At 38.0% G+C, this 18,566-nt stretch overlaps 2 protein-coding genes across 5 annotated transcripts in view; both read right to left on the reverse strand.

Annotated features, from left to right (window-relative positions):
* Nucleotides 1–4,520, reverse strand: part of LOC127419542 (calcium-binding and coiled-coil domain-containing protein 1-like) — a 37,853-nt gene extending 33,333 nt beyond the window's left edge. For 2 of the 4 annotated variants that reach the window (XM_051661035.1, XM_051661032.1), the window contains exons 1-4: nt 4,353–4,520; nt 2,267–2,419; nt 2,075–2,177; nt 138–340 (exon numbers count right to left, since the gene is read on the reverse strand). In XM_051661035.1, coding sequence (XP_051516995.1) covers nt 138–340; nt 2,075–2,177; nt 2,267–2,398 — 438 coding nt within the window. In that variant the 5' untranslated portion in view covers nt 2,399–2,419; nt 4,353–4,520. Of the gene's footprint in view, nt 1–137; nt 341–2,074; nt 2,178–2,266; nt 2,420–4,014; nt 4,114–4,180; nt 4,321–4,352 lie in introns of those variants that run through there. The other 2 variants (XM_051661034.1, XM_051661033.1) reach the window with 2 other exon arrangements.
* LOC127419545 (molybdate-anion transporter-like) overlaps nt 1–18,566 on the reverse strand; it is a 189,806-nt gene that overhangs the window by 160,569 nt on the left and 10,671 nt on the right. The gene's annotated exons all lie outside the window — the stretch shown is intronic.

Here is an 18,566-nt window from a genome sequence, read left to right on the forward strand (position 1 = left end):
TTATCTATTGAAGGGTAGCCCAGTCTGTGACAATAAACGTAACCCGAAACTTGACGTTATTTCTAGTATTCACAATCTGTCCATCAATACTTTTAACATAAGCATCCTATGATTCTTATCATTTGTTTCCATCTGACCTGCAGTAACTGGGCTCTGGGGATGACCAGCAACATGTCCTCGCCCACTTCCTCCCCCTGACCTTCTTCCTCCAGTGTCACCAGGTCTTCCAGGGGCTTCGGGGCAGAGAAGGTAAAGGCAGTACTGCGAGAACAAACCTCCCCCTTTCCATCCACATAAACAAATTGGTATTGCTGAGCACTAGGCCCTGGTAGGTAAGAAGCTGAAGCAGAGAGAAAAAGAAAGGAAGATTTGAAAGGCCACATGGTATTTAGAGTCCTTGTTTCATGGTATGCATGATAAATTATTATGATAAACAAAACAGTTGTCATGAGTGGGCACTGCTTTTGAATACAGGCAAAGTGCATTTGAATATTTCTTGTCTGCTTATATATGGTAAGTGGAGTTTAGAGATTTCCTACATGGTGAAAATGTAGCCTGTGGCATTGCTGATGACCTCAACTGGTTTCTCTCTAAGGTCCTACACAAACTCTGTCTCTATCGACATTACTCACCGCAAATTACAATGTAGCCATTCTGCATTATGCAAACAGGGCTAGGACGATACTTTTACTGACTTGCTTAAATGCTTGTGCACAGACAAAACAGCTTTAACTTAAGTCTTATGTTACCTTGAAACCGCCATATAGCTATATAGACTAAGAAACCTACATGCCAAGCACCAAAATGCAAGCAAAAATTGACTTCGGTGAGTAAATAAAACTATTGACGTGAGTTTCTTCCGGTAGCTAGTAACTTTGAGGATCTGCAACATAAAACATAATTTAAGTTGAATGGCGTGGTAGTCTAACCCTTGCTGATGTAAGCAATGTAAACTATTCAAATCAACATTCAAACTGTTTACTAGGGGTGGGCGATATCACTAGATATGATAAACTAGTAGAAATTTGACAACCGGTATACATTTTGGATTATCGTCTCTATTGCGGTTACGCAAAATCGCCAATAAACGTGCACCTCATTCTATTCACATTACACTCGGCGGTACACAACACATTCTGTCGGAGAAACGGAGAAGGAAGGCAGAGTGACTTTACGTGAGACTGAGAGAATTGACGAAACAGTCAATTCAGGCAGCACATTATAGTAAAATGATTTTTTTATTTTTTTTTAAGACAATTTTAACTTTATCATTATATAATTATATTAATTATTCATATCGTGATACAATTTTGGTCATATTACCCACCCCTACGGTTTACTAAAGAAAACATCTATAGCGACTTGCACATCTTCTAATGATTTTCCTCAGTGGAAATTTTACTTAATATATTTTTTCCCCCAAAACTGCATGTGGCCACACATATATTGAATGTTCCTCACATTTAGCCACCAAAACTAAAATAAGTGGAACATAATCACTATGTGTGTCATTTCACTGGGAGACTAATATGCAAAGAGAAAACAGCTGTATAATCCCATTGTCATAAGGACAAAAATATATATTTTTTATTAATAAACATAATGCAAAATTGAGTTTCATGGCCGTTAAGAAATACTGTATTTATGGCTGGTAAATTTCCTTGGGAACAGTTCAACAGATCATGGTACTAGCAACGGCAAGTTTAAAGGTTTGAATCCCAGGGTACATACAAAACTGATAAAATGTATACCATGAATGAACTTTAAATGTAAATTTTCTCAGTTCACTTGTGAGTCAAAATAATTATTTTGAACTCTGTCCTGCATTCTAATAACTAGCAGGATGAATCCTCTGTGGTGCTTTATCTGTTTTAATAGCCATTTGAGGACAAGCATTAGCTAATTTACTGAATGCACTTCAGAGCATGAGACCAGCAGTCTGGTGAATCAATAAAAGAAACTGTAATTAGCTCCTTCAATGTCCCTAAAGCAGTTTATTCTTTATTCATACTATACTGAAACCATCAGCTGACTTTCAAGTGTTAGTGAATGCCAAAATCAATGCTCAAGAGACCTTGGAAATTAACACAGCAGTTGACAGACCTCCCCTCTTTGTAGCTGGATGGAGCTAATGCCCACACAAACGTATGGTAGTCCCTGACTGACGACCAACCAACCTGAGGGTAAAAGAAAATAAATCAACGGTAATTATCCAGAAGAGCTACATCAATGCTGGAAAACAACCCTACAGATGGCTCTTGCTTACCTTAAATAGTCCAATCCAGTCGTTACTGGCCCATGCGTGCTGTGGGTTGATGGTGTAATGACAGTCCACTCTGCTCCGAGGGAAGTAGCAACTTCCGACATTCTGAAATTCCACCCCCCATGTTTTCTCCATGGCAACAGAATAGTGATGTACCTGAGAAGTTAACATGACATTTCAGTGAAATGTCCTTCAGTGTGACATGGTATACCTCAAAATTGTTATACATGCAGTTTTTACAATATCATATTAATTGAGGAGTCTCTCATGTAGTCATATGGTATATTAGCGTTTTTAAAATATTATAATGTTGCATCACAAGACTACTGAACTGCAAACAGGTTGATGATTATAAATATTAAAAAAAATCTTAAAATAATGACGTTTTACAGCATCTAAAATACACCTTTCATTATACATATAAGTGCATGTGAGGGCAAAGGTCAATAATAATAAAGAAGAGTAGCATCCCTTATCTTAGATATGTTATCTGTCTAGTTATTTATCTCTATCTATAAATGTGCTAACTATCTACTTGTATCTATCTAATTTACAAATATACATGATTTAAGATAATGCTGGTCTGAAGAGTATTTAAGCTGGCTTTACATTAATTACTCTACAGCATTTAAATGAACATTGTTTTTCAGGCTCATCTAAGACAGAACAGTGGGGGAAAGGTGAAATGTCTTGCGCAAGTGATGAGCGAGTGCCTAAGGATGACTGATGATGAGTGCAGCCTTTCTCACCCTGACACCGATCAGATCTCGGCTGTCATGTGTTGCAGACACTGTGACTGACTGTGTGTGAACACATTTATTACATACAGTGACAGGTGGGTGCATCATTAGCACATCATAATAGTCCATGTGCTCCATATTTAGACTCTCCATGACTTTACAACAGACCAAAGACTGCACAGTGTCTAATGAGTCTACCGTTGCTTTATTTAGAGTCCAAAACAACCAGGCCAGGTCTTAAAACACTGTAGAACAGTGGGTGAATGTCATGAAAACAGGTCGCATTTTACCTTAAAATCAAAAATAGATATGCATAGAGAAAATGAAGCCTTTTTAGGGACCATTAAAGGTGCACTCAGTAACTTTTTGTTTGTCTCATCTTGGACTTACAGTGACACCTAGTGGTGTGGATGCAGCATCATTCAAAGTCAATAGTTTTCAGTTACAGATGACATTGTAGAAATTTACTGTTTACAATCAGCCACGATTAATTTAATCCAAGAATGAAAGTGTCCAATAACAAGACGGTTACTGAGATTAAGCGAGTAATATTCAGAAGGCCATGTGATTCTAAAATGGCAGCTCCCATGAGGGCACCCCTGCCCCATGTAGAATAAAACAGTTTTGATGAGGTTACAGGTATGACATCCTCATGTAAGTGACAATGATTTTATACATATGTTTCAAAATTACAATTCATTTCTTTAGGAGTAAAACTTTTTTAATGGGGAAAATATGCACCTTTAAGTGACGTTATTATAATTACAAGCCTAATTCAATTTACCGTTATGCTTTTATCTTTTTTTATTTTTGTAATTCACATTAGTTTCAAAGGTGATTTATCTTTAGATTTCCATTGCTCTTATATAATCATTTTACTACGCTGCAAAAAAAAAATAAAAAAATAAAAAAATAAAAAACTTCCTTTAATACAGTTGTCATTTATATCATTATAATCATAATACATGTTTGCTGTAATAATATGGTCACAAATATTTTTTGCTAACTTACCAAATAGCCTTAACCTTCACTTTGCAAACAATCGTAGATATCGTTGCAAGCGAGGCCCAAAGTTAGAAACAAGCTCAAGTTACTCGGTGCAACAAAGACCTGCAGATGACACTTTAATTACAACAATGCGAAAGATTATAATACTAATATTGGTATGCACACTCACAGTTGAACTGCCTCAAAACAAACATCCAATCCAATACAGATGTGACATGCTTTGTGTCTTTACAGTAGCTGCGTGCTACGGACCATGCTGCAGTTTTTTTCTGTTTTCTTTCTTTTTCTTTTTTTTTCCTTTGTGGAAAAACCCCCCGAAACCGTTGGCTAAAAGAACTCACCCGATTTTGCTTAGATGATCAGAACAATTTCCTCCCGAGAAACGATGTTCGGTGATAATGATGGAGAAAACACATCTATGAGACTGATGACAGCTGTAATCGAGACTAACACATTCGCCGTGCCACGAACCTCTCACAACAATAATAACAACACAAGCATGGGTGCTATGAGGGCTGTTGCATTATGGGGAATGTAGTGCAATGTATGACTTTGAATCATCTCTTAGGAGCTTAAAAAAACTACAAACCCCATGTGCAACGAGATTTCTCTGAAAGTCCGCATATGTAGTAAAATGTTTGGCGACGCTACAGCGGTTGCAGCTCTGATTGGTTCGCGTCGCTCATCGGATTCATCGACTTGGACTCCATTGGTTAAATGTGCATGTCAGTCAAATTTGGACCAATTCCCTAGGTCTACGTCAAACACGCATGGTGGATAGCAACACGATTCTCATCAGATGATTGCGAAATGAACAGCTGAGTGTTTCTGTATACATACATCGGTAATATGGAACACCTGCGTAGTCTTTGTATCATCCATTTACAGTATATGTAGTATCTACCCACCCCTGACTAATGTCTGTAACGGCTAAATCTCTTAAGAAGACATTTTCAGGGGTTTACTCCTTCAGTCCCAGTAGGCAGACACGCATTTAGCTCGAGTAAACAGCACTCTGAATTTATTGCTGACTCGAGAAAACTTGTTTTGAAACTGTAATGCTTGTCAGATGCTAAAGGCCTATCATGTTTCAATAATTCCAATAAATATTTGTCTCTCCCATTAAGATTAAAATACGCGCCTTTTATTGGCAGCTTAATGCATGTATTAAAACAAACAACAGTAAAATAAAAACGTTTTTATAATGTGTTATTAAAGGCGGTATTTAGCAGTAGTATTAGTATTTAGTGCTCTCACGAGACCATATAGCCATGTTTGTTGTAAGCCTGGTGTTCTCCTTTTGAACACCAGGTGGCAGTGTACTTTTAGGAAAGGCCTGTGAAAAAGAGCTGAGCTTTTGCCCGCAATACGTTCTTTTAAAATAATGTTCAAATTTAAAAATATATATATTTTTCAAAAATACATATTTTGCTTATTTCTTAAAACAATAATACAATTAGTCTCAATCCCAGCGCTCTGAAAATGACACATTTATTCTAAATTCTAAATAGCGTTGCTTCATACTGTTCATTTAAAGTGACTGAATTCCCATAATTTTCCAAATAGCACTTTATCACACCGCGCTATCTTTGAGACGTAAATCGTAAAAGAGTGTACTGAAACATAAATAAAACTTCACCTATTTTTTTATGTATATACAGTAGCTTGGAGTAATTGCTCGGAACAGTCAGACATGTTATCTTTCATATTTTCGCTGTGCTTAAATGGATGAATGGTTATATTGGAGAGTAACTTTCTTTAGGAATTTGGCACACACAACACTCTGGGTCTTACAGTGCAATAAAGTCAAAGCGATATATACAATCTAAATGAGCTCAAAGTACCGATTTAACATGCATTTAAGTAAACATTTCACTACTTTTAAGGTCTCACAACATTTTTCACTGCCTTCAGATCTTTTATATCCTCTTTAATTCCAAATCAATCTCAAAAGGGTCATCTTGTCCAGATTATTTAACGTGTTATAACGCCATCAGAACCACTTTGAATGGCAACCATGGCCACTGCAAGATGGCCATCCTAAGCCTGTAATTGCATGCAGGCAGTAAATGAGGCAGCCCAATAAAGGTGCTAAGATTGTTTTAACATAGTGAGCTTGGCTGAAATGCATCGAAGGCTGCCTTGAGAGACAGGCAGGAAGGGGGAAAGGGCAGAGGTTTGTGATTGATGGCACACAGACAGTGTGTTACCGACCTTGCTTGATGAAGAATCTCCCTCAGGCCCACGACACTCCTAACCTTGCTCCTCCTCCCATGCGCTCCATGTCAAGCGTTTTTGAGAAGATCAATGACAAGAACTAGTGCAGTCCAGAGTAAGATATTATGTTGGCCAGTCATTTCACCATCTCATTACTAACCAGGTCAAGTATTCCTTCTCCATGTTTTATAGATATTATAAGACATGAAGAAAGAAGACTAATTGAGTTTTTGCAGTAATTGTTATAACTGTTTGCTCCAACTGAGACCACATTTCTAAATCATACCTTTGTGACTGGTATTAATTGGGTCTTTATTGGTATTAATATGTCGGTCTGGACGGGATGCTCAAACAAACGGAGTAATGTTTCAATAGTGCTACTGAGTGCCACAATATTTAGTCTTATTGTGAAAAAGTAAACCTACAAATGGCTGATTTATAGTTGTCCCTGCATATTAAAGGCATAGTTTACCCCAAATTGAAAATTCTGTCATCATTTGTTCTAAACCTGACTCTCTTTGGTGGAATGCAAAAGATGATGTAAGGCAGATTGTTAGCCTCAGTTGCTATTCACTTTCATTGTTTGGAAAAAAATATGCACTGAAAGTGAATAGTAGCTGAGACTAACATTCTGCCATCTCCTTTTGTGTTCCACACAAGAAAAAGTCAAATGGGTTTGGATCAACATGAGGGTGAGTAAATGATGACAGAAGTTTCATTTATGGGTGGACTATCCCTTAAATCAGGATAGGATAAATGATTATAACATCTGAAAAAAGAACACGGATCACTTTTTAAAACCTGAGTTCAGGGGCGGGGCAGTTTTGCTTATATCATGGTGGCATCTTCAGAGAGAAATGGGAGGGACAGAGCGATCATCGATAACAAACACTCATCACACCCTGAACGTACAGTCTGTCCTGTTGGGTCGAGAGAATGTGGGTACTACACAGCTTCAGATAAAGGAGCCTTAAAGTGTGTTCACATGCACGGTTTCACTCGGACTAAAGCAATGTCATTAATGTCAAACACTTTAGTCTGGCTGATATTGTACCAGTTGGACTAACAGACCTAAACAATGCTATTGTAGCTCAGTTTCGTCCAGCATGTATACACGTTAAACAGACCACAGTAGGCCTTAGCGTTGGGCATATACAGTACATGCTCCAGAAGAGAGACTGATGAAGAGTGTAGCTTGACTACGCAAAAACCCGCTGTATCTCGATTTTAATTGTGTATGTAAACATACTGTCAGTGGCAATGTCATAACTGGATAGGAGAGGCAGGAGCATAACATAGGAAAATATTAAAAAGTCAATCAAAGGCACCAGATGGGTAGAAGACAAAGAGTGAAGGAAGCAGGGATAGGTACGTGAGTGGCAGAGATAAAAGGAGGGAGGGGGGTGTGCCAAAGAGAATGAGAGAAACATGAAGGAGGGGGGCAGGGGTATTTAGTATGCAAGGCCAAGCTGCCCCATCTGCTTAGCACAGCAGTCCTCATCGTATAACTGTCTGTAGGCCGTGGGCCGCATAAAGAATGTCTCCAATTTGATGTAATTCCGCAAAATTAATGACAGCTTTACCCAGGATGGGCCGTGAGGGAATGATTAGAGTTTGATCATCCATCTGATCGGTGGCCATGCCTGGACTGAGCGGAGCGTTGACGCCTGCTGGGCACACCCTCACCAGGGACACACACACCCACACACAAACATGCAAAAAGCTGATGCCAAACTGGCAGGCTTTAGCCTCTGATTCGTGACCTTTAATAAAGGTTTGTCTCTCTCTTGCAAACATACCTCCGCACAAACACTCTGTTGTGGCAGGAGGATATCTCTTGTGTGCAGTGATGGTGTTGACCTTAGTTTTAATGTTGCTCGAGGCAGGCCTGCGCAGTATTTCAAAGCAAAGGGGTCCAACAGGCATCTAATTTACTGAAGTCTGAGGTCGCATTGTGGTATTTTACAAGAGCGCTTTACTGTGGCCATGATTGGAATTGGGTATGAGTTTAAGAGAGATGGGGGTGGATTGGGGATTGAAGGCATGATTGATCCAAGCAATGGATAGAGGAAGTTAATTCCTGGATCTGTGATTTTCCTCCTTCCCTCCGTCCTTGTTCCACGCCATACAGCTATCTCCTACCCATCCCCCACTCACCCAGGGATCCTACTTTTACAAGCAAGCAGGGGCATTCCTTTTACTAGAGGGCCTGGTGCATCTCTCTGTGCTAGGGACATTAAAGGGGAAGCCTGTGTTATCAGTGTAGAGCGCAAGGCTTTAGATCATGTCTGTCACCTGGACCGCACTGCTGCTCTGGGCTTATGCTGTTGTGTGGGCCACTCAAAAAGCCACTGGGCAATTAAACTGGACCCACAGATAAACAAGTGATTAACTACAGGGTTGTGTAAAGACAGTGCACTAGCAGTGGTTGAACTGCAACAAGCAATGAACAAACCAGTGGTGGGGACTAACTGAACAACGACTTTCTTTCTTCAGTGGAAAACAAAAGACGTTAGGCAGAATGACAGCATCAATCACCATTCACTTTTATTATATGAAAATAATATGCAATACTAAAAGATGCAATACTAAAGGACTAAACTACTAAAGGATAGGTTATACTTTGTTTTTCCGTGTGCCGTTCCTTCTCCTGCATGATCGAATGCTTAGCCTTTCAAAGTATACCCTTTTGACCGCAAGCTCATATGGGCGCGTTAGGCGCATGCACACTGTGGGTCTGTTCCAAAACCTAGTGAGCAGTCTCGCTGTCTCCTGCCTACATAAGCAGCTGTCTTCTATTTTCAGCATCCTAACTGAATTGGAGCCTCATAAGACACCAATTTGGAGCACTCTTCATAGGCAGCAACTCCACATGTCATTTAAATAGCGTTCCTCATGCGCAGAGCACAAAAGACTCGAATCGCAACTGATTTAATACAGGTGACACGTATTTTCACTTGAAATTGCATGTATAATATGAATGTGTCCACATATATGGAATATTGATAAGTCACCATTGTTGATAAGTCATTGTTGCACAGAAAGTCAACGTGATATAGTATTTATTTGTATGAATATAATACTAATTTCCCTTGTAATAAACACAGAAATAGATATCCTGTGATAGTAAACTTAAATAGATATTAAATAATCATTAAAAAAATAATTTATGGAAGTGCAAATAAAACCCAACACACTTACATACCTTGCAACACACTCTCACAGCGAAATCATAAGGATTCATACGACTTTTCTAAATTTTGCTAATTTGTATAATATCGTACAACTGCAGCCAATGACATCACTGGACATTATTTTCATCTAGTACGCAACAATTACTTGCTTCTGTCACACAAAACAGCTTCCTGTCATGTTTACACACTCTACTGATTGGTTAGGTTTTGATAAAGGGTTTGGGTAAGGACATAATTTTAATAAGCATGTCCTTGACACCTCACACGCGGAACTCATTTACATTTACATTACATTTATTCATTTGACAGATGCTTTTATCCAAAGCGACTTTCAAAAGAGGAATATATTATATGCAAATCATCTTAAAGAGACAGTGGTACGAAAAGTGCCGTATTAAAAAACTCGTGCTTCCGCATCACACATACGGGCATTTGCACATGATGAACTTGTATGAATTCATACAAACGAAATCGTACCAAATCATGTAGTGGAGTAGCATTACAAAACGTTATGTTGCTGTTTTTTTGTCGCATTATAGACTACTGCACGCACAGCTTTACAACTGAGAGGACTGAGGGAAATATCAAGCACGCCCTCCCAAACTGTTCTCCTTGTCATATTTAGAATTGGAAAGTCTTCTTGTCATTCTAGTGAATTGGCTTGTTCAGATCGTTCATGTAAATGAACCAATTAAAAATGAAAACGATTCACTGTTTTATTTGGATTGCTGCACAGAAGTATCTGCACAGCAGGTCACCTCTTTTTTTATAGCAAAATATTGAATTAAATGCTGCTGTTTATCACTTTGTTTTCTACTCAGTTATGTACATTACTGTATTCTAGTTTCTTAGTTGTATTTTGTCTACATTTATCTGTTCAGGTATAATGCTGTCATCGCCCTAATCAATTTTCAAAAACCCTAATTGTTTTTGTGTCAGAATTTTTTTTTTCTAATTAAATTATAAATTATATAAAGAGATGTTTTTTTTTTTTTTATCCATAATCAAATATTTTATATTACCCCTTACATTCAGCTGCTTTTTGTTAATAGCTTATAGTATATACCACTTTTTCAAAAGAGTAGCTTGACTGTAGTTTAACTACCTTAAATTATGAGAAGCTAAGTAGTACAGTTTCAAAGTAGTTTTCTAATACAACAACAAACGCTAACTGTCTGCAAATGGTCATGCTTGAACACCTTTACGCAACATGTAAGATTTGTAGCAACTATTGAGCAATTGAACTGACTCTGAAATCAGAGTAAACACATTCAGTGACCTGGAGGAAGATGCATTACCATCTAAAAAGTGCCCATGTTATCTGTGGCATTTGGAGGGTAAACACTTTGATCTGAAATTGAAAAGGTGGCTTTTGTTCTTGGCATATAATTACTAAGTGGTAAGGATTTATACCTAGGAAGGAGCAGAGCAATATTAATTTCCCATCTGACAAAGACTCTGGGTTTTAAGCAAGCTGGAAAAGCATTGCTGCCAGGTACCTGCATTAAAGGCAGAGTGCTAATACACTTTTAAGGGATGACTCCCGCACAGATTTCTAGGCACGTTGGCACATTTCCTAACAGCATTTTGAATTTGTCCAAAGAGCTGTCCAGAAAGTAATTGCATGTAAAAGAATAGACATTGACAAAGTAAGGATAAGAAAATGTCTTGCATCTGGTTTAATGGAATCTATTCGTATTAGCTCATTAGAAACATACACAATGTTCTGTTCACTGTAATGATTTCATCATGTTTAGCTCTCTTTTGTTCTTTTTTCCTTTTTTTCCCATCATTATTTTTGGCTTGTTCTGTATTCTGTCCTTTAGTCTGTTTCTTAATCCTTATGTCGTTATCGCTTGCCATTTAGCCCCATGTATCACTTTAGCCATGTATTCATCCGATACACCCTTCCTTATCTCTCTCTCTCTCTCTCTCTTTCTTTCTCTCTCTCTCTACCTCCATATTTTTATAATTTTGGCTGAGCTGGAGACCTTTCTCTGTGCTGTGACCTTTAGCTTTTAAATGAAGCCCCTCTGTGGCTTGTCTCTCTTCATAGACCGCCAGTTACGAGCCTTGCGAGGACCGCAAAAAAATAACGATTCAGATGAAATGGCCCCTTTAAAATGCTCTTCCAAATTCCTTTTAAATTTTCTCCCTGTCCTACTGCCTTCTCTCTTTTTTTCTGGACACATTAATATTCACACTAATGAGGAACATCCTATAGAGCAAGATTTGGAAAATCTGAGCCAGACAGAGCGAAGACCATAAGTTGTTGTACACATGAACACACGCAGCTATACACACGATGCATACAGTCAAGCATACTAATACAGTGATGCTCATTATTGATGGATTTTGAAACAAATGACACAAATGCCAAATTATTTATTGGAAATGGGAAAGTCTGACTTGTATGATTATATGTTTGCTGAAGAAGTGGCTCTTTTTCCCTGTTTAATTACTCTTTACAGTTGCCCTCTATAAGGGTCAATCATTGAGGCTTCTGGAAAATAAAATTATTCCTTTTATCCCAGGCATGGGCTGTGTTGTGAATAATACTCTCACATGGGAAACAGTTTTACCCTACAGCTCTGCCCACTATTAATGTTTGATCAGGCATATATAATTTAGAGAGTGAGATAACAGCATAAAAATCTCAATTTAAAGGATTTCATCATTTAATCATTACATTTTTTTTTTTTTTTTTACCCTGAGGTCAACATATAATGTTTGCCAAGGTTTAAGTCCATTTAGTTTTTCATGACCATTTACCACCTTTTTCTGTGACCTGTGTGTTGCTTTTTTTATAATGTGCCTTTAAAGGTTTGCTGTTGTGTTTGATACAGTTTGCATTGCCCCATCCTTCAGTAACAGTCTCTTTGCGAAGCCTGCATTACATTGTGACATGTTCAAAAAAAATCCATTTTGAAATATGCCTAACAACCTGTTAAGGCCAGGCTGAAATGATCAGGGACTCTATTGAAAATTAACCTCAGCTTCTCGTTTCTAACATTGGGATTCTTCAGGAGAAAACTCAAAGCGGTGGGTTACACAGTCAGTAGTATCTATCCTGCTTCCTCCTTATTACCACACCGTGACTTGGAGGCCAATTTGCTGAACACTAGATAGGCGTGATTGATGTGTAAATGTGTGCGGTCATGTCTTAATTTATTTTGGTTTCTTACGTCAGAAATCTAGCCATTTCAGAACAAGACATTTTTGCAGCTTAATAAGTGTCTTTTTTGGACTGGATTTGATTTATAAAAGTTACAGCTCAGTGTAAGAAATATCCATAATTCATGGAAAAAGAATGTAAAAATGCTTCTGTGAACAAATGTTAATTGGTGAACCTTACCACATATAGCGGTATTGTACATTGATATATTTAACAAGACTATACATGTACTGTCAGATATTGTAGCAATACCATTTTTTAGATGTAAAGTGTGATTACCTTATAGTTAAAAGTGAACATTTATATTATGTTTAATAAGACAAATACAGTGAAAAAAAAAACAATAATTGGGCGTTCCCTGAAGTCCCTGCATGACCCATCACATTATAATTTATTGAAAGTTATGTTTTTTCTTGTTTTTAATATCAGTTATGTACATTGAGGTGTTTTATATTTGACATTATATTATATTATTTTATGTTGTTTAGATAATGTTTATTGCATTATTTTATTGTCATATTATTTTGTGTTTGTATGGGTAACACTGTGTACTGCATGTTTTATTAGCCATTGCTCCTGGAAGGGCTATGCTTGATGGACTTAAGTCATCATATGACCATCTGTTGTTACTTCAGTGCATAACAATAATTTTTAAAGTACAAAGCAGATTTATTGTAGTTCTAGTAGGTTGGTACATTAACAAATATACTATTTAATATACACAGTTGTGATCTGTAGAATATAGAGGCACTCATGCATACACACCCAAAGCCTTATTCGACTCTGGCCTGCTTTATATGTTCCTGTGTATGTTTGGAAAAGTGGAAGTATGCGCACACTTCACTGCAGAACAATGCTCTTCTATTAATGGTTGCAGTACAAACAGCACTCCCGTTTATCAAGGCATTAATAAGACCAGCAAATGCTTGTCAAGTTATCAAGGATGTTATAGTTATAGTGTAGTTAGATTCAAGAGCGAGCATGGAGGCTGAGGACATTTCTAAATGCCTTGGGTGAAGTCCAAAATTCAAAACTGTGTTCTACACCAGACTCTAGCCAGCAGGATTCCTAATTTGGAGCCAGGTAATCAGCAGAGCCCAATTACAGAGACACTAGATATACAGAGTAAACACACGGAGCTGCTTAAACAATGATTGTGTGCCTAAATAAAGACAAACAGGCTTGTTTCACACATATGCTAACAAATGCACACCTGCATAGTGTTATCCTGTTTACACTGATGTTCCAAATAATGACTTTCAAACACTTTTGCAAACACGTGTTCAGATGCACACTTAGAACATGAAAATGGCAACATAGTCTCATAACAATTTGTAATAATTGGTACGAGAAATTACGAGAAATAAGATATCGTACGACTTGGCTCATATGAATAGGACTTTTCTTCCCATGTCCAACCAATCAACAAACCAAATTTCAAATCGATACAATACAGGCATCAAATTTTAGCTAGCTAGCCTCCTATCCAACACTTTATTTTGAGAAAGAACAAATTTGGTTGCTCATTCCATATTTATTTATGCAATACAAATGACTAATGTATGTCAATAACTTGTAACATGCTTCCCTCGCTTTCGCTTGTTCCAAACCCCAATGTTTTCTTTCTTCCATGGTACACAATAGTGTTTTTATTTTTATTATTAAAATCATTGTTATGTATAATAACATGATTGTAGTTCCATGCACTGTTAACCTCTCAGGTCAGCAGCAAAACAGTGATCATCATGTACAGCATCAGTGCTGAGAGCTCTGCTATGGAAAACATTAACATTCCACTTTACTGCATTAGGAAGAACGTTGGGTTTGAGCACTTTAGAAGCGCACATTTTCCGTCTTCAGATTCCTTCTCGTAAAATTACCACCACCTCTCCAGACACCCAGAACGGAAAAAAGCGTGATGGAAAAATTCAGGCAGTGTGAGCCTATAGGCAAAGAGAAGGAAAGGTGTTGATTCTGCACTTATTCGCCGTTAATAATAAAAAAAGAAGCCTTGCAGGGTTTTAAACTATTAACTAAAATAACTCTGAAAGGATTAGCATCACGCTCAAACTGAATATATTTGGACACCTTTCCTGATCTGATAATGGAGCCTCTGGAAAATTAAACCTCTTGTTCCATACTGAGATAAAGAGTGTGCATTTTTAATGCCAAATCCAACTGGTTTTGGTTATGCGGGCATTCCTACCCTTAGAGCTGCTCTTGAGAGCTGTGAATGTCTGAATCCTTTGGAAAATGAGTGTGAATTAACCAGATTCCTTACTGAATCCTTATGATTTGAGGCTATAATGAAGTAAGGAAACCATATTCTACACTGAGGTGCACTCAAACAGTCACTGCAGAAAAGAGATACTTGATGAGTTGGATGAAGAAAGGACAGGAGAGAAGTAAGAAGTGAGGAGAAATAGGTGTAACCTATGCAAGGGAGATTAAAAGGACTGAAAGCAGAATATGATCAAATAACAAGAGATATTGGTGGAAAATAGAAAGAATACAGAGAGGGAGAGGATGATTCTGCAGAACTGACAGTAAATCTGACACTGCTAGTGTACGTTTATCTCTGCAGCACCAGGCATTGCAGTTTCATTTCAGCACACTGATATAATATCAACCAATATATGTGGGCATCTGCATTCATAACTAATTTTTTAACTGAGCACAGACACGCTTACACATGCACGTGATTTGTAGCCGAAAAGGAATTTCTCTTGCAGTGTGTTCCATATGGCACTGCCAACACATAAACAATACCTCGCCAATTCAGGAAGAAATGTTGGTTCCATGGACACATAAAAAGAGCAGTTTGCCATGGAGACATAAACACTGAGCACATAAAAATTTAGCCACATAAACTCTACACTTAATGTCTGTCGTGTTTACGGTTAAATCGGACATTTCATCAAATTAATTGTCACGAATTAAAGAGTGGCCAAATGAATGCCACATTTGGGTAACATGATTTTTGATGATATTTTACTAGTGAAGAATACTCAAATACGCAATTAAAAACAAACATCAATTGTTATGACATACAATAACAGGAAAAGAAATACAGTGATTAAACCATAATAGGTTGATAAGAGACAGTTTCATGGTTAGAAATCAAATTAATACCATTGCACATGACTGCAATGGCTGTTCAATATTCACCGACGACTGCAGGACCGAAGATGATACTCGAATGGGTATATTTTAAGGGAATCTATTCCATATTCAAAAGGCAGTATTTCAGTACAAATCTGAATTCCCTAAATATGACTATAAACTATGTTGATTAAACTACAAATCTCCCGGAGAGGTCCAATAAATGTAAAAATGATTTATTTGAGCAAAATCAAAGTCAGTTCGAGCCGGCGGCCAATTCATTTTAGTGATATTTCGGTGAAATAGTCCCTCCCTTTAAACGAAAAGCATCCCTTCGTTTGGAACACACCCCACCATTGTCAGAGAGCTCCAGACTGACCACCTTAGAGAATATTCTAGTTCAGGTTCAGTGAAGCTCAGAGCTTGAGGGAACACCTCACTCTGCAATGCAGAGGCACTGCTCCTCACTGACAAATACATATTCTTTCAGCAGCATATACACAGACATGCTCGCCCTCCCTCTCCTTATCAGAGAAATAAGCATTTTTACAGAGTTTTAGCTATAAAAAGGCAGGAGCAGATAGCCCATATATCTGGTCATAAAAATGTTAAGTTGTCAGAGGTGCCATCAGCTATCAATTGTGCACTGGGAGGTTGGTGGAGGGGAAATCGGTGATAAAATACAGCATTTTAGAGAAATTATGTCTAGTCTTCCATTTGCAAAGTGCTGCAGTCGTATCCCGCCAGAATCATAATCACAGGCTCCGGTGCGGGCGGGTTGGAGACAAAGTGCGTGTGTGGAGCAGGAGACCCAGGGAGGGTGGGCTGGTGCCTGAGGTGGAGTTGGAAATGTGGGAGGGTGGTGGTGGTGGTGGTGGTGGTGGTGGTGGTGTTTGGGGGATTATACAACTAGCATAAATCTCCCCTACAGTCTCTCAGTCTTTCACACCCCCCCTACACACTCTCTCTCATCATCAACCCTCTATCTCCCACTACATTGCATTGCTCGTTCTCTTCCTCTCACCTCATTTGCACCCTTCCTCCTTTTCTTTCCCCATTTTCTCCTCTCTCTTGGATCTCATTCCTCTCTCATTGTCTCCATCAATTCATTATCCTCAGCACCACTGTGATTTGTTTCCGTACTTGTTCCATTGATTTGCTGTTCTGTTGCCTCTCTTTGCTATATTCCTAAACTGCATCCACTGGATCGACATGTCTGAGGGAGATTTCTGTGTGGGAGGGAGAGTGTTTGTGAAAGTAAGAATATTTCCTCTGAGGTACAATTTATTATACATCCTGTTACAACATGGTGATACGACGACTTGTAATGGGGCTCAGGATTACATGTTCATTTATTGCCACTGTATTTTAATGGCATGTTCAGATTTAGTGATGCAGATTCATAAACGCAGAGTACAAAGCACCTGGGCACTCTTATCATGCTAGTGTTCCTGTTCCTCATTGTTTTGCATTTATCTCTACTCCAGAGGAGCTAGCCTGTAAAACAGAGGAACTACATTCTAAGTGACTTGATGAATGTCTTACTTGTCAGATCTGTGGCACACTTTTTCATTTAGGGTAATTTGTTAATTAACTTGAATAGGCTCCAGATAGCGCTTACAGAATGAGTGATGTTGGTCTGAGTGCCCCTCCAAAATATACTGACACACACCTAAAAGACACAAAGAGAGACACACAGCTACCCATCTTACACCATTTTGGGCCTTAAAATCTAAGATGGAAAATACATTTATTCAACAATGCTGGGGTTGGCATGAGGAAAGAACTTAATACTCTCAAAAAGGTGGTAGTTGAAATACTATTGTACTATTGTACAAAATGTTGTCAATAACACCAATAAGCGACGATAAGCCTGAGAAGCATAACAGAAATATACCTCTCAATTTCGCGGTGCGAGTCTGACACTGTTTAAAAGGACAGATCAGTCAGAATTTAAAATTTTGTCATCATTTACTCACCCTCATATTTCTCAAAACCTCTATGACTTTCTTGCTTTCATGGAACACTATATGAGATGTTGCACAGAATGTTCAGTCTCAGTCACCACTCACTTTCATTGTATAGAAGACAGATGCAATGCAAGCGAATGGCGACAAAGATGAACATACAGCCTAACATCTACTTTTGTGTCCCACGGAAGATAGAATGTCATATTGGAACAACATGAGATGAGTAAATGATGAAAACATTTTCATTTTTGGGTGAAATATCCCTTTAAGTTGAGACTAGTCAGTCGTTGTTTTTATTGTTTTTTTTTTTTTTTTATAACATTTTTTTTAATTAAATTTAAGAACATACAGAGTCAATGCCAGGGGTAAATACAGTGGAGTGACTAGTCAGTCGTGAGGAAAGCGCGAAATCACTTCTTGACGTCACGGTGGGCAAGTTGTCCCAGGTGTTGTGCTGCCACCTATGGTCTCACAAGAGAATTGTTGGCTGATCTGAAATCAGCCGTCTGAATATTCTAACAGACATGTCGAGTAAACCGAGATGTGGAATTATGAAAATCACAGTTTTAGTTTATTAAGAGATAAAAGATTGTATTTGAAAATAAAGAAATACAAATGCTTTGTAAAGCTGTTTAGGATGTAATTGTATTGTTCTGTTGCTTGGATTAGACCTTAAGAGAGCAAACAAATAATGTTAACAAACTAAGGATTCTTCATAAATTAGGTTCCATACCATACAACAAATAAATAAAAATGTCCATCTGGTATACTCTTTCAAATGCCTATATATTTCAACTTTTCCATTTAGTTTATTCAGTGTATATTATTTTTAAGACATCGTGAACCTGTCATGAAACGACATTCCCCATAGCCTCCAAAAGTTTGGCCACCTCCATC

Source organism: Myxocyprinus asiaticus, chromosome 28 (assembly GCF_019703515.2).
Source record: "Myxocyprinus asiaticus isolate MX2 ecotype Aquarium Trade chromosome 28, UBuf_Myxa_2, whole genome shotgun sequence".
NCBI classification, from domain to species: Eukaryota; Metazoa; Chordata; class Actinopteri; order Cypriniformes; family Catostomidae; genus Myxocyprinus; species Myxocyprinus asiaticus.